The 19,452-nt window shown below is 44.7% G+C and overlaps 2 protein-coding genes across 6 annotated transcripts in view; one reads left to right on the forward strand and one right to left on the reverse strand.

Annotated features, from left to right (window-relative positions):
* The first annotated feature begins 1,367 nt into the window (after positions 1–1,367).
* LOC139174895 (6-pyruvoyl tetrahydrobiopterin synthase-like) overlaps positions 1,368–19,452 on the forward strand; it is a 129,471-nt gene continuing 111,386 nt past the window's right edge. For 3 of the 5 annotated variants that reach the window (XM_070765583.1, XM_070765584.1, XM_070765582.1), the window contains exons 1-5: positions 1,368–1,500; positions 2,427–2,506; positions 2,856–2,878; positions 3,841–3,897; positions 4,401–4,471. In XM_070765583.1, coding sequence (XP_070621684.1) covers positions 1,424–1,500; positions 2,427–2,506; positions 2,856–2,878; positions 3,841–3,897; positions 4,401–4,471 — 308 coding nt within the window. In that variant the 5' untranslated portion in view covers positions 1,368–1,423. Of the gene's footprint in view, positions 1,501–2,426; positions 2,507–2,855; positions 2,879–3,840; positions 3,898–4,400; positions 4,472–5,813; positions 9,428–19,452 lie in introns of those variants that run through there. The other 2 variants (XR_011560449.1, XM_070765581.1) reach the window with 2 other exon arrangements.
* Positions 8,322–17,385, reverse strand: LOC139174896 (6-pyruvoyl tetrahydrobiopterin synthase-like). The gene is made up of 7 exons (XM_070765586.1): positions 17,315–17,385; positions 14,382–14,455; positions 14,104–14,126; positions 11,797–11,853; positions 10,991–11,061; positions 10,167–10,315; positions 8,322–8,658 (listed from the first exon to the last, which is right to left on the reverse strand). The coding sequence occupies exons 1-6, from the start codon at positions 17,377–17,379 to the stop codon at positions 10,183–10,185; spliced, it is 423 nt and encodes a 140-aa protein (XP_070621687.1). The 5' UTR covers positions 17,380–17,385; the 3' UTR covers positions 8,322–8,658; positions 10,167–10,182.

Consider the following 19,452-nt stretch of genomic DNA (forward strand, 5'->3'; position numbering starts at 1 on the left):
GGGGAGAATGTTCCCTTTTCTCAATCTCCACTCTTGGGCTGGCCATCTAAGGGGCAGAGAGGTGGTCCCATCAGCCTTCACTGGTCAAGGCTTCTCTCGGTCCGCCCACCACAGGCAGGTGTGTTACAAAGCACCTGAACCTAATTCTAAACCACAATCCCATTTCCTTCCCCCCCAGGAGATGTCACAATTAAGCACCTTGACTTCATCTTCTCCCTTACCTGTCCAAGCTTCTCAGATGTACCGAAACGGCTGCTTATTCTCTTAACCAGGACTGGGCTCAGGAGAAGCAATATAAGATGGTCCCAGCCACTTTCACATCCCATCCAGAGGTAGTGATGGCAAAGGCGAGAGAGCAAAGCAGGGTGGATTTGATTGAAATCAAGTCGATTTAAATCATGATTTTTAAAGAGCAATGGTCATCTCTGTTCCACAGCGGCTCCTCCTCTGACCTGTTGATTTTGACCTATTGACACACCAACAGTCCTAATATTGCAGAATACGCAACCTCACGCTACATAACTAAGTTCCATTTCATGCTGAATAAACTACATTATTAATGTATCTTAAATAGAAAACTATCTCTAGGTAGTTTTTTTTAATTCCAAAAGCATTTTATTAAAATAAAATGGATAAAAGTAAAAAAGCTGATTTAAATTTAAAAAACCCAATTTTTATCCATCCTGGAGCAAGGGGAGAAATTGAAGGTTGGGAATTAAGTTGCCAACCAGCGCACAGGAAGCGGACGTGGGGATAATTGAGGCTTCCTAACAGCATCCAGCCCTCTAATCAGAAACGGCCTTGAAGTCCTTGGAAAACATAAATGAATCACAACAGAACAATGAAGACATTGGGATGTTCCGATTCATAATGAAGCTTGATTCCTCAGAACAATTAAATGCCCAATTAAATGCCCTTCAGTTCTGTTCCTCCCGTGGTCACGACGTCCATCCAAGGGAGGCTTGGAAACAAACCCCCTTCTGTGGAAAATCTCCAGGGCCAAGAATCCCCAGGGCTCAAGTCAGGGATTCAGTCTTAAATTGATTGGCACTTCAGGGGTTGAGATGCTCTGGGAAGGGGGGCATTTCCTGGACTATTCTATTCTATTCTGTTCTATCAATGGACTTTGGCCACATTCAGATGTCCAGGCACCTGGTCCACTCCCTCCCGCTCAATCTTGCCCCCTTGGGCAACGGGCCTCCGTCCAGGGCTGCAGAGGTCCTGAGGGGGGGGGGATGCGCCCTCTGCCCGGACATTCTCCGCCCCCTGCCCCCGCCCCTTCCCCCGAGCCCGCCCGGAGGGGGCGGGACCGAAGCTTCCGAGCATCTTCCCCTCTCACACAGGCAAACACAAACCTCTCTAGCCTTCCCGCTCCGCGCACGCGTAGTGGCTCCCCAGAGAGAGAGAGAGAGGAGCTGTTACCATGGCGCCGCCGCTGCTCGCCCGCCGGGCCCGGGTCTCGCGCTGCGCGGCTTTCAGCGCCTCTCACCGGCTGCACAGGTGACGGGGCGGAGGGGGGGGGGGGCGTTTTGGAAAGGGGGGGGACCAGAGAGAGGAGGGAGAAAGGCCTCCTGAGCGCGTGCAGAGCGACAGGCTCCTCGGGCTGTGTGTATACGTGAGGGTGGGCGCAGGTAGAAAAGCGGGCGTGGTGTCCTGTCCCCCCCCCCTTCCAAGTGTGGCTGCTCTTATGCACGTTTTGAAAGAATGGGGAGTCTCCCCCCCCCCCCCCCAGACGGCTCAGCGCAGCCTTTGCAGCCCTTCAATGTAGGGGCAGCCCGGCCCCACTAGGCGCCCCGACCCCAGGCTTGCTCCCGGCCTCCCCCCCCCGCCTCCCAGTTTGTCCCAGTCCCCATTGGAGGAGAGCAGGCTGGAAGCCCGGGCTGCCCCTGCCCAGGTTGGTTTCTGCACTCTGAAGGATGCCTCCCCCCCCCCACTAGGGCAGGGTCTCTCTGAGCATTCCAGGTCAAGGCCTAGCAATAGCCTTATAGCCCTTAGACCGCTCCACGGGGCTTTTGCAGGTCTCTCTTAAGCGGTTGACAGAATTAGCCTTTTGCCCCCAACAATCTGGGTCCTCATTTTACCCACCTAGGAAGGAAGGAATAGCAATAGCATTTAGATTTATATACCACTTATATAAGTCTATAAGCCTGTCTAAGCGGTTTATAGTCAGCATATTTTCCCCCAACAATCTGGGTCCTCATTTTACCCACTTAGGAAGAAAGTAATGAAAGGAAGAAGGAAGGAAGTGAGGGAGGGAGGGAGATGGGTCAAATGAGGACCCAGATTGTTGGGGGCAATATATTCTGACTCTGTAAACCCCTTAGAGAGGGCTGTAAAGCACTGTGAAGCAGTATATAAGTCTAAGTGTTACTGCTGTTGCACCAAACGTGACTACTAAGACTGCAATTCTTCGGTCTTCTCTGCAGCCCCTTGCTGAGCGATGAAGAAAATCTGAAACTTTTTGGGAAATGTAACAACCCCAATGGCCACGGCCACAACTACAAAGGTGAGAAGGGATGGCCTCCATCTCTGAGACCAAGATGGGTGGGGGGATCTGATGCCCAGTCATCCACTGAGCGATGAGCCTTTGAGATGGAAAATTATGTTCATCATTCAAGCTTTTGATGTAAAAGGTAAACAGTTTTTAATCAAAAAGCAAACCCACAAAACACACAATACTTTTCTGGTTCAACATCAAAGTAACTATGCAAAGAAAAGGGTTCCAGGTCCTAACAATAAAAGCATTCTAAACATGTTGGCACATAATGCGCCGTCACATGTGTGCAGTAAGTATCGTCATGTGAAATCAGAACCATAACTTGATATTTCCGTCTTGCTCTTTTCATGTCTTCTAGTGGAAGTGACTGTGCAAGGAGAGGTAAGTGAAAACTTTTCAGATTTTAAACATTTGTACTGTATTTTCTTTCTACTGTATTCCACCCCCCCTAAATAATTTTGGTAGCCCTTCACTGAATATAGCCAAAAATCTCTTCATTAGAAGAAACATAGAAGATTGACGGCAGAAAAAGACCTCATGGTCCATCTAGTCTGCCCTTATACTATTTCTTGTATTTTGTCTTAGGATGGATCTATGTTTATCCCAGGCATGTTTACATTCAGTGACTGTGGATTTACCAACCACGTCTGCTGGAAGTTTGTTCAAAGCATCTACTACTCTTTCAGTAAAATAATATTTTCTCACATTACTTCTAATCTTTCCCCCAACTATGTATGAGTGGTTCTTTAAATTGGGGTTTTTAAGATTATTTTTAATATTAGATTTGTTTACATTGTCTTTTTATATTGTTGTTAGCCGCCCTGAGTTTTCGGAGAGGGGCGGCATACAAATCAAATAAATAAATAAATAAATAAATAAATAAATAAACTAACCCCCTTGTTCTTGGGTTCACTTTCCTATTAAAAACACTTTCCTCCTGAACCTTATTTAACCCTTTAACCTATTTAAATGTTTCAATCCTGTCCCCCCTTTCCCTTCTGTCCTCCAGACTAGACAGATGGAGTTCATGGAGTCTTTCCTGATAAGTTTTATGCTTAAGACCTTCCACTGTTTTTGTAACCCGTCTTTGGACCCGTTCAATTTGATCCATCTCTTTTTGTAGGTGAAGTCTCCAGAACTGGACACAGTATTATTCCAAATGGGGTCTCACCAGCACTCTATACAGCTGGATAGACCTGGATTCATTCCATATCTCGCTCCAGTTTCTATAAACCCATCCCTGGAACCTTGTCTCTCTCTGTTAGACAGCAAAAAAGGGTTATCAGAAGTAATATATTACTATAAATCGTATTTATTTCATCCATTCTGAATCTTTCCTCTAGATCGATCCCCTTACAGGGATGGTGATCAACCTGACGGATCTCAAAGACTACATGGAGGTAGGGAAGCTATTTTCATCCCAGCAAAGATGAGCCACGCGTGGGCTTCGTGAGTCTTGGCCAGGCAGTCTGGAATCCACTGTGGGAATCGAGGCACACCAGGGAGGGCAAAGGGGCAGCTTGACCACTTTAGATCCGCGATGGTGAAACTATTGTACACATGCCAGAGGTGGCATAATCGGCAAACCAGAAGTGTGTTTTCTGAACATCTGGTTTGTCTGTTGTGTTGGGGGGTTTTTTGCACTCTGGAGCTTCATGAAGCTTCGTTGAACCCTCCAGAGTGCAAAAAAACAGCACAACGGGCAAACCAGAAATGGGTTTCCCCGAACTTTTGGTTTGCCCATTAGGGGCATTTTTTTCCACCTACCGGGCTTCTCTGCAAAAATGCCGGAAGAGCTCTTGGCTCCTGCCATCAAATATTTATCTGCCATGCGAGACAGGTCTCCCAATGAGTCTGATTAACTTTGCAGTGTCTTTCAAAGAGTTTCACCTCTGCCTTCTAGGAAACCATCATGGGACCTCTCGATCACAAGAATCTGGACAAAGACGTCCCCTACTTTGCAGAGGTGGTCAGGTAGGTGACCCTATCCCTCTAGCCCTGGGCAGGCCTGTTTTCTAATCCTGAACTTGGGCTATGAGAGTGCTTTTGAGTCGCTTTTTCTCCTTCATCTCTCCAAATGCAATTCAAGGTGTTGGTCCATATTATTTACGAGACCATCTTCTGTCCCATATATCCCAGCAACTGGTTAGGCCGCAGAGAGTCGGCCTTCTCTGAGTCCCATCAGCCAAACAATGCTGACTGGCAGGTCTGCAGGGAAGGGCCTTCTCTGTGGCGGCCCCAGCCCTCTGGAACCAGCTCCCCCCGAAGAGATTCGTACCGCGCCCACTCTTTTTGCCTTTCGAAGATGAAAACCCATCTATGCTGGCAGGCCTGGGGTTGTGAGCGATAGCTCTCCCTCTGCCCAGCAGTGTGAATGATGGACGATCGACTGTGTTATACAGGGTTTTTAATCTTTTCTAATTATTCATAATTAGTTACTTTTATGGTTTAGATTGGATTTTACTCTTGTAAGCCATCCCGAGTCTGCGAGGAGAAGGGCGGCCCATAAATCAAATTAATAAATAAATAAGTAACAAATACATATCTAATAATGAGCCAGGGTGGCGGAGCAGATAGAGTGCTGTACTGCAGGCCACTGAAGCTGACTGTAGATCTGCAGGTCAGCGGTTCAAATCTCATCACCGGCTCAAGGTCGACTCAGCCTTCCATCCTTCCCAGGTGGGTCAAATGAGGACCCGGATTGTGGGGGCAATAGCCTGGCTCTGTTAAAAAGTGCTATTGCTAACATGTTGTAAGCCGCCCTGAGTCTAAGGAGAAGGGCGGCATAAAAATCGAATGAACGAATGAATGAATGAATGAATAAATAAATAATAAGTTAAATTAAATTAAATTACAGGTTTCTTTTCACCTTTATTTGAATTGCCTAAATTGTTCAGGGACATTTAATGTAACAACAGGGGAGGGTGGGAAACTTGTAAAGGATTGCTCTAATTCTCCCCCCACCCCCCCAAAAAATACTGCCTGCTGAATAAGGGGATTTCCCCTGCCTGTGACAAGGAGATCTAGAAACTTGCTTTTTCCAAAATCAACATTCTGCACTCTTGGGGAAACCAAGAGGGGTTGTGTTTCCTTCCATGGGTCCAGAACACAATCCCAACCTGATGGTCTTGAAGGTGTTTCGGAGCTGGGATTAGAATCCCAGGCCGACGCGAAAGAAGCAACCTCAAAATTCTCTCGGTGCGGGAATCTGCGGAAGGAAACACGGTAGCTGCAAAAGGGGGTTTCCCCCTCTGGTGCAGCCACAGTGCAACCAGCCAGGCAGCGTAACTAATTCTCAAGGGTTTTTTTTCTCCAGTACTGCTGAAAACGTTGCTGTGTTCATCTGGGACAACCTCCAGAAGTGCCTTCCTCCCGGAGCCCTTTATAAAGTCAAAGTATATGAAACTGAGAAGAACGTTGCAGTTTACAAGGGAGAGGGGGCGCCTTCCGAGAAATGAGACCCTTGTGGGTTGCCTTTGCGCTGTTGTTGCTGCCGGTGAACAGCTCTAACTCAGCCGGTCTGTCAACCGTCCATCCATCCATCTACTCATCCAGCCACCCACCCACCCATCAATGCATTGGTGTGTGTGGAAGTGTTGATCTCTTTGTTAAGGAATCATGTGAGTGAGTTGATGCGAAGCAGGGGTTTTATGCTGCTTTTAAACCTGCCAAGCAAGCCTTCAGTTCCATCCGAGTTAATAATGATAATAATGATAATAATAATAATGATAATAATGATAATAATGATAATAATGATCATAATGATCATAATGATGATAATAATGATAATAATGATAATGATAATAATGATAATAATGATAATAATGATAATAATGATAATAATAATGATAATAATGATAATAATGATAATAACAACAGTATTGGAAGGGACCTTGGAGGTCTTCTAGTCCAACCCCCTGCTTGGGCAGGAAACCCTACACTACTTCAGACAGATGGTTAGCCAACATCTGCTTAAAAACTTCCAGTGTTGGGGCATTCACAACATCTGGAGGCAAGTTGTGTTTCACTGATCAACCATTCTGACTGCCAGGAAATTTCTCCTTAGTTCTAAGTTGCTTCTCTCCTTATTTAGTTTCTATCCATTGCTTCTTGTTCCACCCTCAGGTGCTTTGGAGAATAGGTTGACTCCCTCTTCTTTGTGGCAACCCCTGAGATATTGGAAGACTGCTATCATGTCTCCCCTGGTCCTTCTTCTCATCAAACTAGCCATGCCCAGTTCCTGCAACCGTTCTTCATATGTTTTAGCCTCCAGCCCCCTAATCCTCTTCGTTGCTCTTCTCTGCACTCTTTCTAGAGTCTCCACATCCTTTTTGCATCGTGGCGACCAAAACTGAAGGCAGTATTCCAAATGTAGCCTTACTAAGTCCCCTAATAATCTTCCATGTTATAGAGGAATGTGATTTTCACTGAGAATTAATGTCCCTTGGTCAGTTGTCATTAAATGCCATGTTTGCACCTGGATTTTTTTGAATTGTTTTCTTTTACAAAAAGCAGGAGTACCTAGTCATAGGTAGCAGTCAGGATTTCAGGTCAATCATCCTCAAAACCCATCACTCCATTAACCAATACGGCTGGGAGGATTATCAGTATTCTGTGTGCATTGCTCCATCATGAAACAGTCTGTTTTAAGTGTTGGGATCATTAACTTAGGAGCCCTGCCCTCAAGTGCTGCTGATATCTGAGAACTTTTAAATCCGGCCTAAATATGTTTTGATTGGGACGTATGAAATGCTATGATTGTATGGATAAGATTTAAGGGTTCTATATTGTTATTAATGCTGTAAATTGATTTTATACTGTTTTATTGTTTTAAGCCACCCTGAGACCTTCGGGATCTAAATAAACATCCATCCATCCATCCACCCACCCACCCACCCACCCACCCACCCACCCACCCACCCACCCACCTACCTACCTACCTACCTACCTACTACTTCCTGTATTTTATCTTAGGATGGATCTATGTTTATCCCAGACATGGTTAAATTCCCTGTGAATTTACCAACCACATGTGCTGGAAGTTTGTTCCAAGCATCTACTCCTCTTTCAGTAAAATAATATTTTACTGAAAGAGGGTCAAGTTTTGGGGGTTTTGTGATGAGTCTGGTAGTTCTGTGCATCAACTACTCGTTTACTAAAGTCGTATTTCCTGCAGTTGAGTTTAGAGCGGTTTACTTTAAGTTTGTACCTGTTGTGTGCTCGTGTGTTGTTGTGGTTGAGGCTGAAGACCTCCAAGGTCGCATCTCCCCCCAATCTATTGTGATTGACTGAATATTGATTGTTTCTTCATTGCTTATTTGACACCTATGACAATCATTAAGCGTTGTACCATGTGATTCTTGGTAAATCTATATTTTCTATATTTTCTATAAATCTATATTTTCTTTTATGTACACTTGAGAGCATATGCACCAAGACCAATTCCTTGTGTGTCCAATCAGACTTGGCCAATAAATAATTATATTCTATTCTATTCTATTCTGATCTATTCTGATCTATTCTGTTCTATTCTATTCTATTCTGATCTATTCTGTTCTATTCTATTCTATTCTGATCTATTCTGTTCTGTTCTATTCTATTCTATTCTGATCTATTCTGTTCTATTCTATTCTGATCTATTCTGTTCTATTCTATTCTATTCTGATGTATTGATTTACCCAGCCCTTTTGGAATTCCTAAATTCCATTGTCCTTAACATGACCGGTGTTCAATTTTGTTTATCCGACACTCAGCAAAAACTCTTTTTTTTAATTACATTTTTTTATTGAATTTAAAATATAGAACATAAACACACACACAACATACAACAAGTGCTTTGTGGTTGGTGCCCACCATCAGACGAACATTCACGCCCCACCACCAAAAACTCAGCCATCAAGCTATCAAGCGAATAATCCTGGCATTATAAGACTGTCCAATTAAATGTATGGGGCAGGCGTCTTAAAAAAAGACTCATTACAGAACCTGACAAAGGTGAGGGATAGTTAACCTCACCTCGCCCCATGCTCTGCAGCCTATTAGGTCCCGATGCTCTGCCCCTAGCCATCGAGCATGTACAAATTCACCTTAGCAAAAGCGGCTATTGAAGTTTCTTGAAGCAGTTATGTTGAACTGGACGGGGTCTTCTTGGGGTTGCCAGACTGTTGGACAGAAAAGACTTCATCAGTGATTATTAATCATCATTATTAATCACACAGAGATAAAGCATAGTTACACCCCATTCAAAAGGAATACTAAGGAATGGGAAGAATACTAGGAAGAGCCGGGGTGGCACAGCAGGTAGAGTGCTGTACTGCAGACCACTGAAGCTGACTAGATCTGCAAGGTCAGCGGTTCAAATCTCATCACCGGCTCAAGGTTGACTCAGCCTTCCATCCTTCCGAGGTGGGTCAAATGAGGACCCGGATTGTGGGGGCAATAGCCTAGCTCTGTTTAAAAGTGCTATTGCTAACATGTTGTAAGCCGCCCTGAGTCTAAGGAGAAGGGCGGCATAAAAATTGAATGAATGAATGAATGAATGAATAAATAAATCTGAGAAAGAAACAGACAAGATCACATCCTCTCCATCAACCACCCAGACAAAAAGATACCTATTAATCTAAAATCCCTAATTAAATTAAAAATCAATCTCACCCATTCGTACAACAACCATACAATCATTCGTTGGCCAGGGGCTGAGATCTAATTGCCCCAAGCCTGGCGGCATAAATGAGTCTTAAGACTCTTGCAGAAGGCGAGGAAGGTGAGGGAGCTGATTCCAGAGGGCCGGGGCCCCCACAGAAAAGGCCCTTCCACTAGGACCCATCAAGTGACATTGTCTTACGATTTGTTTTTACATGTTGTGAGCCGCCCCGAGTCTTCGGAGAGGGGCGGCATACAAATCTAAGTAATAAATAATAAATAAATAAAGGCCGACTCTGTGGGACCTAACCGGTCGCTGGGATTCATGCGGCAGGAGGCGCTCCTGGAGGTAATGCAAAGAATTACGCAAAGAACTACCGAGGAGAAAAAGCAAACGCCTACCAAAGCTGGCAGGGTAAATTACTGTACATAAGCAGAGCAAAACCTCAACACTCCTTTGCACTGATGATGCTACCTAATCAGGTAATGAAATGCAGTGCTACCTCTACCTAAGAACGCCTCTGCTTACGAACTTTTCTAGTTAAGAAACAGGTGTTCAAGATTTTTTTGCCTCTTCTCAAGAACCACTTTCCACTTACAAACCCGAGCCTCCGAAACTGTAACCGGAAAAGGTGGGGAGAAGCCTCCGTGGGCCCCTCTAGGAATCTCCTGGGAGGAAACATGGCCAGAAAAGGCAGGGAGAAGCCTCCGTAGGGCCTCTCTAGGAATCTCCTGGGAGGAAACAGGGCCGGAAAACACAGGGAGAAGCCTCCGTGAGGCCTCTCTAGGAATCTCCTGGGAGGAAACGGCCTCCACCCTCCCTGTGGTTTCCCCAATCGCACGCATTATTTGCTTTTACATTGATTCGTATGGGAAAACATTCCTTGTTACAATCCTTTCTACTTAACAACTGGCCACGGAACGAATTAAGTTTGTAGGTAGAGGTACCACTGTACCTGCAAGACAAACAAACCAGGCGGCACCGAGAACTCCAAAGAACGCTTACAAATAAGTCCCAAAGACTCACCTGCGCTCCCCGTCTTTCACTCGGGTTTGTTGCCCTTATAAACCACGAAGTTTTTGGCCGATTCATGGAGCTTGACTTTGTAGAGGCAGCCCGTGGGCAGGATTTTTTCCAGGCTGTTCCAGATGTAGACGGCCAGATTCTCGGTCGAGCTGAAGGAGAGCGGAAGGATGGAGGGGAAAAAGGAAGCTCGGAAGCTGCTCCAGAGAAGCGGATTCAACTCTTTTTAAGTTGCTCTAGGTCCCTCCTGTTGCCTTGGGCTACTCTCTGGCCACGGGGCATCAGGTCTGTTATTCCACGCGTGTCGGAGGGAGATTTGGCTTTTGTGCAGGAAGCAAATTTCGCGAGAAGCAATGTCTCACGGCGCGACCCCTCGTGAAATTTTGTTTCCTGAGCATGTGCAGATGTAAAATCTTGCTTGCCAGAGACATGGAGCTGTGTGCGCAACCTCCGTCTGGGACAGGGGGCGGAGATGAATAGATGTGACAGACAACTATTCCATCTCCCTGTCAAATAGACGTTAGCTTGCAGTGAGAAAGAAACTTTTTCCCAGGGTTGCGAGCACTCCCAATAAAGGAATCTTTGCTGTTAGTTACAGAAACATTCTGTAGAAACATTGACGGCCGAAAAAGACCTCATGGTCCATCTAGTCTGCCCTTATACTATTTCCTGTATTTTATCTTAGGATGGATAGATGTTTATCCCAGGCATGTTTACATTCAGTGACTGGATTTACCAACCACCAACCATTTACCAACCACACCAGAGGGTTTGTCATATTGGGAGAACTGGGTCAGAACACAGCTCCACCTTTCCCTGGCTACTACCTTGTAACGTTGGCAAAAAAATCCACGTCTTCGTCCAGATTCTTGTGATCGAGAGGCTCGGTGATGGCTACCTGAGGACAAAAAACATTTTAAAAGTTTTGCTTTTTCCCCAAAGTGGAGATTTTTCTACCTTCAGAGGCATTAGGTGCTTAAAAAGAATACAGGTAAGTTAAATAAATAAATTAAATTAGTGCCCGGAACATGAATAGACACTCCTCGGATTATGACCACATTTCTGTCACTAAGTGAGATATTTGTTAAGTGAGGTTTATGCCTCGTTTTATAATCTTTCTTGCTGACTTAGCCGACATCATGATCTTAAAATCGAACTACGACAACTCTGGCATAAACCAGTACAAGTGGTCCCAGTGGTAATCGGCACACTGGGTGTTGTGCGAAAAGTCGTCAGCCAGCATTTGAACACAATAAACATTGACAAAATCACGATCTGTCAGTTGCAAAAGGCCACCGTACTTGGATCTGCGCGCATCATACAAAAATATGTCACACAGTCATAGACACTTGGGAAGTGTTCAACTTGTGATATTGTGATGCAAAATCCAGCATATCAATCTCGTTTGCTGCGTATTACTGTTTTTTGTGAACAAAACAACAATAACAACAGAGTTGGAAGGGAGCATGAAGGTCTTCTAGTCCAACTCCCTGCTTAGGCAGGACACCCTACACTACTTCGACAAATGGTGGTGATTGTTATTGTGGGAAAATAGAGGAGAAGGAAGACACATCGGATATGTCCGCCAAGTTCTTTGCAAAAATAATAAAAGGCAAGAGACAATGGAAAGTACCTCCATGTATTCATGTAGCTTGTAAATGTTCATCAGCATGCCACTGATGGGGTCAATCTGCAGGGGGGAAATGTTCTTTTAATAGACGGAAAAAGATCTTTGGGGAAAGCAAAATGCACAACCCCCCCAACCCTCAACTAACTGGAAGGCCTTCTCCCGAACTCTCTTCCGTTTTTATTCAAACTTCCCTCGTTGATCTTCCACCAACCAACATGGGTGGAGCATTACGAGGGGGGGGGGGAGTTCCTTTCTCCCACTTTGGCTGGCTTTTTATTTTATTTTATTTATTTATTTCATTTGTCGTACAAATATGGTATTGTATTGTAGTATGTTTAACATAATATAAGTGTAAAGTAGAGATAGAAAAGATACCTTCTTTTCTATTCTTTCGTAGATATATTTTACTATGAGTATTTCCTCTATAACCTTCATCATGTATTTTACTATGTGTATATAGATATATACCCACTAAAACCCTCATTGTGTATTGGACAAAATAAATAAAGAAAGAAAGAAAGAAAAAATAAAGAAAGATAAGACATTAGGACAGGAACATTGGCTCAAAGTGCACTTATGCACGCCCCTTACCTTAGGGTTAGGGTTATTATTCTCCCTAATGCAGTGATGTTGAATATTTTTTTCCCTCTGCTGCTGAAAGAACATGTGTGCGCGCTATCGCACATGTGCAAGTGCCCACACCCATAATTCAGTGCCTGGGGAGGGCAAAAACAGCTTCCCTTGACTCCTGGAGGCCCTCTGGAGGCAGGAAACGGCCTGTTCCCCAACTTCTGGTGGGCCCAGTAGGCTCATGTTTCGCCCTCCCCAGGCTCCAAAGGCTTCCCTGGAGCCGAAGGAGGGCAAAAATGCCCTCGCATATCCCCTTGGAGGCTTTCTGGAAGCCAAAAATGCCCTCCCAGAGCCTCTGTGCGAGCCAAAAATCAGCTGGCCGGCACACACATGCACGTTGGAGCTGAGCTAGGGCAACGGCTTGCGTGCCATCAGATATGGCTCTGCGTGCCACCTGTGGCGCCCATGCCACAGGTTTGCCATCGCTGCCCTAACGGAATAAGCAGAGAAGCTTCAGGTGGCCTTCCTCTGCCGTGATGATCATAATGGTGCCATCCATTGAAGGGCCGCTTGTCTTCGGTGCTATCGATGCGCCCTCCAAGGCCATTGTGGGTATGCGGGTTTCCGGCGGGCAAGTGCGCCCCTGTCAATGTGAAATTTGCCTTCTGCGCAGGAAACGAAATCGATATTTCAGTGATTTTCGCCAATATTTTTGCTTCCATGCATGAGCAGGAGCAAAAAAATCGGCGAAAATTGCCAAAATCTCACTGGCGTGAGCATCCTCATATAAGATTTCCTGCATGCACAGAAGTCAAATTTCACATATCGGGGTGCGTGCATGTATAAGGGACACCCAGATGTGTGTGCCTCCCGGAACCTGCAGCCCATTACTGGGGCCACCCAAAGAGCATCCAGAAGGAAATGGCATGGCCGAAGCACCATAGGCTACTGCCACCCAGTTTTTAGGGGGGGGCAAAAACTGAATTTCCTCAGTGCCCGGCATAGGGGCGGAAAGGCATCCGGTGGCTAAAAGGCGCGACTGAAAAATCAAATTAAAACGGTGGAAATCCTAATCGGAGACAGGCAGAGGGTGAGGGCATCACCAAAGAACGCTGGTGTCTCAAATTGGTGCAGAAGTTGGTGATAAATGAACGGCTTGCCACACTATCCATAGAAGGCCTGATGTTTATGGGAACTTAGGAGGGGGGTTTTACAGGAGGGAGCAGATGCAGCCATAGTTCAAGGCCATCCTGTGCCCACCCACCTGGGTGGAAGTGGAGGAAGGATTGGCAACGCTGGCACAATCTGAGTGGGCAACGTGACAAGTTTGTGGGTGGGGGACAAGGGATGGGTGGAAAACTCAGATTCGGGGTTCCCAGTGTGGCTCCGGCAATAAATTGGAACTTTGAGGAGCACTTGGACTCAGACTCTGATTTATTATTATTATTATTATTATTATTATTATTATTATTATTATTTATTAGATTTGTATGCCGCCCCTCTCCGAAGACTCGGGGCGGCTCACAGCAGTAATAAAAACAATATAGTAGTGGAACAAATCTAATATTAAAAAACATATAAAACCCTAGCATTATTTAAAAAACCAAACAGTTCAGATGTTACCTGGAACACTGACAGCTGGAGCCGATCCAATGAGAGGTGGAGCCGTGCCTACAGCTCATGCCCTGTCCTTAACGGTTGCCCTCCCAAAATGTGGAGAAATATAAAATTACTACTCACCTTTCCCCGTATAGTGACTGTCACTGCATGGCAAAAAGAGAAAAAGAAATATTGATCAGTCATTAGCTGCAATCCTATTTTTGCACCTCAAGGTGGAAGCAAAGCGTCGAAGAAGCAGGCGGTAAGAGATTAGCGGGAATTTTCCAAGCCTGGCTCCTTCTCCACTCCCCCCTCCTTCCCCCCACCCCCCACCCCCACTAGGGAAACGGGTTCAGGGATTCACGCCCTCGGGGAAAGTCGAGCTGTCCTCTACTCTGGTGCTCAAACAGGTCCAGCACCTTGATAGTTGTGTCCGTGGGTGTGATTGCATTTCCCGAAGGTGTCCAGGTTTTCATCTTTGCTGAGATGTTTGCTGAAAGACAGGAGAGACGAGGAGGAAGAATATTTTATTAATTAATTAATTAATTAATTAATTTGTTTGTTTGTATTGGTGATATACGAAGATATAATAATATTTATATACATGAAACTAGTAAGGGGCGTACATAGGTGCACTGGTGTGCCTTTCGTCCCCTGTCCAATTGTCTTTCCTTTCTCTCACTTATCATATATATTTTCTTTCTTTCATATGTCCTCTCCTCTACGTTCACCTTACCCTTATATATATTACTACATGTCTATTTTTCTTCCTATGTATTTGTGTATTGGACAAATGAATAAATAAAATAAATAAAAGAGAAACATTAGGACGGGACAGAAGGCATGCTGGTGCCCTTATGCACGCCCCTTACTGACCTCTTAGGAATCGGGTGAGGTCAACAGTGGACAGTCTAAGGGTAAAGTTTTGAGGGGTAGGTGATGATACTACAGCGTCAGGTAGTGAGTTTCAGGCATCAACTACTCGGTTACTAAAGTCGTATTTCCCGCAGTCGAGTTTAGAGCGGTTTACTTTAAGTTTGTATCTGTTGTGTGCTTGTGTGTTGTGGTTGAAGCTGAAGTAGTTGACGGGAAGGACGTTGTAGCAGATGATTTTGTGGGCTATGCTTAGGTTGTGTTTAAGGCAACATAGTTCTAAGTTTTCTAAACCTAGGATTGTAAGTCTAGTTGCGTAGGGCATTCCATTGCGAGTGAAGGAGTGGAGGGCTCTTCTCGTAAAGTATCTCTGGACATTTTCTAGAGAGTTTATGTCTGAAATGCGGTGTGGGTCCCAGACACATGTGCTGTATTCAAGGATTGATCTGGCGAAAGTTTTGTATGCTCTGGTTAGCAGTAGTAGAAGAAGTTAGTAGTAGTGTGAGATTGCCAGAGCAGAAGCTACGCAGGATTAGGTTAACAACTCTTGAAGTCTTTTTGGTGATGTTGTTGGACAAATGTTCTTTATTTGAGTCCATGAAGTCTTTCCTGATAACTGTTATGCTTAAAACCTTCCACCATTTTGCAGCCCGTATTTGGACCCGTTCAATTTTGTCAATATCTTTTTGTAGGTGAGCTCTCCAGAACTGAACACACTATTCCAAATGTGGTCTCACCAGCGCTCTATATAGCGGGATCACAATCTTAGCTGTTGGGTGGGTTTGCACATCAACCTAAGTCAGAAGCTGTCATTTACCGATCACAACATCTAGCATTGTGCTACCTTATCAGCCCTAATCTCAAGAAGTGTGCAATGGTTTAATGTTCTGCCCCAACTGGAAAACCACCAATTTTGTCCATGGAGCTAACTGCTGAGGATAGACACATGACTCTTAAACATGTGCTCGAAGTGGGTGGAGGGGAAAAAATGGATTATTTTTTTTGAATGTATACGGGCTCCCCATCTCAAGTACATGACCCTATGAGACTCCAGGCAGCTGACAAAGTTTAAAAAGAGAATAATAACAATACAACAGAATCACAAATAGCGTAAATAGCACACACTCAACAGTTAATAAGCCAACCAATAGGACCCCTCTACACTATATCAAGATCCCCATTAGCCTTAACTACAAAATCAGTTCTTTAGGTTCGTTAAGTTCATTACTGTTAATCCACGTATTATTATTATTATTATTATTATTATTATTATTATTATTATTAATTGGACTTCTATGCTGCCCCTCTCCGTGGACTCAGGACAGCTCACAACCCATCAATAAAAACAATATACGATAAAACATCTGATCCAATTAATATAAATAGCTAATCTTAAAAAATAATTAAACATTACAAATCATTCTTCCAGATTCAAACCACAGACATACCACACATTCCTTGGCCAGAGGCTAGGGTCTAGTGACCCCAAACCTGGTGGTATAAATCAGTTTTCAGATTCTTGTGGAAGGAGAGGAGGGTGGGGGCAGTACAAATCTCTGGGGGGAGCTGATTCCAGAGGGCCGCCCCCCCCACAGAGAAGGCTCTTCCCTTAGGTCCTGCCAATTGGCATTGTTTGGTTGATGGGACCCTAAGGAGACCAACTCTGTCGGACCTCACCGGGCGCTGGGATTCGTGCGGCAGAAGGCGGTCCCGCAAGTTGTTGTTGTTGTTATTATTATTATTATTATTTATTAGATTTGTATGCCGCCCCTCTCCGCAGACTCGGGGCGGCTCACAGCAACAATAGAAACAATATATTACAAATCCAATAATTAGAAAATCATTAAAAGAAACCTTATTAAAAAACAAAACATACACACAAACATACCATGCATAACTTGTATAAGCCTGGGGGGAAAGGAATATCTCAATTCCCCCATGCCTGATGACAGAGGTGGGTTTTAAGTTTTGGTCCTATGCCATGAAGGGCTTTATAGGTCATAACCAGCACTTTGAATTGCATCCGGAAACTGATCGGCAACCAATGCAGTCCGCGGAGTGATGACGAGATATGGGCATATCTTGGAAGGCCCGAAACCATTCGTGTGGCTGCATTTTGGGTGATTTGAAGTTTCCGAACGCTCTTCAAAGGTAGCCCCATGTAGAGAGCATTGCAGTAGTCGAACCTCGAGGTGATAATGGCATGAGTGACCGTGAGCAAAGACTCCCTGTCCAAATAGGGCCGCAACAGATGCACCAGGCGGACCTGGGCAAACGCCCTAAATAGCTGGACATCCCAACCCTTTGATACAAAGTTGGTTGACCTTTGCCTTTCATCTCTGCGTTGGTTCTTCACCTAACTCCAGGGTTGGGCAGTTTGGATGGTGGCCGAGAAACCAAGCCAGAAGTAGCCTTTCAGCTGCCTTCTCAAGGTCCAGTCCTCCCCCCCCCCCGTGTGGGGTCTCTTGACCACGCTTACCTGTTGAGTTTGTGGGCAGCTGCAAAAGTTGTAGTGCGGGTTAGGAAAACAATCTTGTCCTCCATGTTCCTTTCAAGGAGCCCAGCTGGTGGAAAAACTCTGCCCAAGGGCTGGTTAAATAACCCCACCAGTCCTCATGTGACCGAAATCCGAATGGAAAAAAAGAACCCATCTTAAGGAGCGTGATTCTATCTTATGCCTTCCCCACATCCAGCGGTTAATTCGGCATGTCTCCTTCTCTCCTGGAACGCACACGACGAGAGATGCAACTGTTATCTTAAATTCTGGAATTAGCTAAGCTTCGCCAAAGGCAGGGCGAGTTTGGCTGGATTCCTGCTGCGTCCCAAGGTCTCCTAGGGTCGGTTCAATGCAAAGAGTTTTAAGATGGACTGTTTAGCTCATCTTTGGGCTGAAATGTTTGAAAAAAGGAGACGTTGTTTTGGTTTTCTTGGTGAAGTCAAGGGCTTTCTTCTCGGAGAGGGTCACACGCCTTGGTGCTCTCACAGCATTCTGCTTGTGTTCTGGTGCCTAAAGAAGTAGTAGATGCTTGGAACAAACTTCCAGCAGATGTGGTTGGTAAATACACAGTCACTGAATTGAAACATGCCTGGGATAAACATAGATCCATCCTAAGATAAAATACAGGAAATACAATAAAGTCTCCGGAGAGGGGTGGCATACAAATCCAATCAATCAATCAATCAATCAATCAATCAATCAATCAATCAATCAATCAACAAGAAAGAAAAAGAAAGAAAGGAAAGAAAGAAAGAAAGAAAGAAAGGCAGACTAGATGGACCTTGAGGTCTTTTTCTACTGTCAACCTTCTATGTTTCTATGTTACTGAAGAACAAGTTTATCATTCAATTCTATTCATTTCAGTTCTCCAAAAACTCGTGGCGGCTCCCAGAATAAATATAAGACAAGCATATAGAACAGATCTAATATATTAAAAAGTATGACTAAAAACCCTATATAATACACAATCATACAGTACAATCACACCATGCGTCACATTTATTAGTCACAGGGGCAAGATCTAATGCTAGTAATGCCAACAATAGCCAACAGAGTTCTAGGCTGCCTTAACAGAGGAATAAACTCAAGATCACGTGAAGTGTTAGTACCACTTTATAAGGCCTTGGTAAAGCCACACTTGGAATACGGCATTCAGTTTTGGTCGCCACGATGCAAAAAGGATGTTGAGACTCTAGAAAGAGTGCAGAGAAGAGCCACAAAGAGGATTAAGGGACTAGAGGCTAAAACATAGGAAGAAGGTTTGCAGGAACTGGGCATGGTTAATTTAATGCAAAGAAGGACTAGGGGAGACATGATAGCAGTGTTCCAATATCTCAGGGGTTGCCACAAAGAAGAGGGAGTCAACCTATCCTCCAAAGCTCCTGAGGGTAGAACAAGAAGCAATGGATGGAAACTAAACAAGGAGAGAAGCAACTTAGAACTAAAGAGAAATTTCCTGACAGTTAGAACCATTAATCTGTGGAACAGCTTGCCTCCAGAAGTTGTGAATGCTCCAACACTGGAAGTTTTGAAGAATATGTTGGATAACCATCTGTCTGAAGTAGTGTAGAGTTTCCTGCCTAGGCAGTTGGTTGGACTAGAAGACCTCCAAGGTCCCTTCCAACTCTATTGTTATTGTATTGCATTGTTCAGATGGGACACTTTATGACGTTTTTCGTTCTTGGTAGGCCTGCATTACGTTTATAAAATCAGCTGTCGGCGTTCAAATAAAATCTGAGAAATAAATCAAAATAAATCAAATCCAACCCTTAGTCTTCTTGCAAGTTCCAATTTATTAAGCGAGCCGTGTTGGTTACGAACTGTAGTTACTCCGACACTAACTTTTCCTACAGTTTTCCACACAGGTTAAGGTTCATCCCTTGTCCCCATACCCCCAACTTCGTCACATGGACCACTCTGGCTCTCTCAACATCCACGATCCTCCCCTATACTTCCGGCTGGTGCAGAACAAAGGATGACCTTGAATCTCCTGGAAAGAATTTGTTGTGGATAGTATCTTTCCCTCCCAATTCCCACAGTACTTTCCTACCTGTGGCAGGCCAAAGTCTCTAACTCAAAACGATGGCTGCGGCCTGGCATCAGCTTTGCATTATCTGCAT

Source organism: Erythrolamprus reginae, chromosome 12 (assembly GCF_031021105.1).
Source record: "Erythrolamprus reginae isolate rEryReg1 chromosome 12, rEryReg1.hap1, whole genome shotgun sequence".
NCBI classification, from domain to species: Eukaryota; Metazoa; Chordata; class Lepidosauria; order Squamata; family Dipsadidae; genus Erythrolamprus; species Erythrolamprus reginae.

What these genes read in the sequence shown, in the direction of transcription:
- LOC139174896 (XM_070765586.1), bottom strand. Translation starts at nt 17,379, where the DNA reads ATGGAGGACAAGATTGTTTTCCTAACCCGCACTACAACTTTTGCAGCT. An exon ending in GCTGCCCACAAACTCAACAG is followed by an intron (nt 14,456 to 17,314) that starts GTAAGCGTGGTC and finishes CCTGTCTTTCAG; the next exon opens with CAAACATCTCAGCAAAGATG. An exon ending in TTTTTTGCCAACGTTACAAG is followed by an intron (nt 10,316 to 10,990) that starts GTAGTAGCCAGG and finishes GCTCTCCTTCAG; the next exon opens with CTCGACCGAGAATCTGGCCG.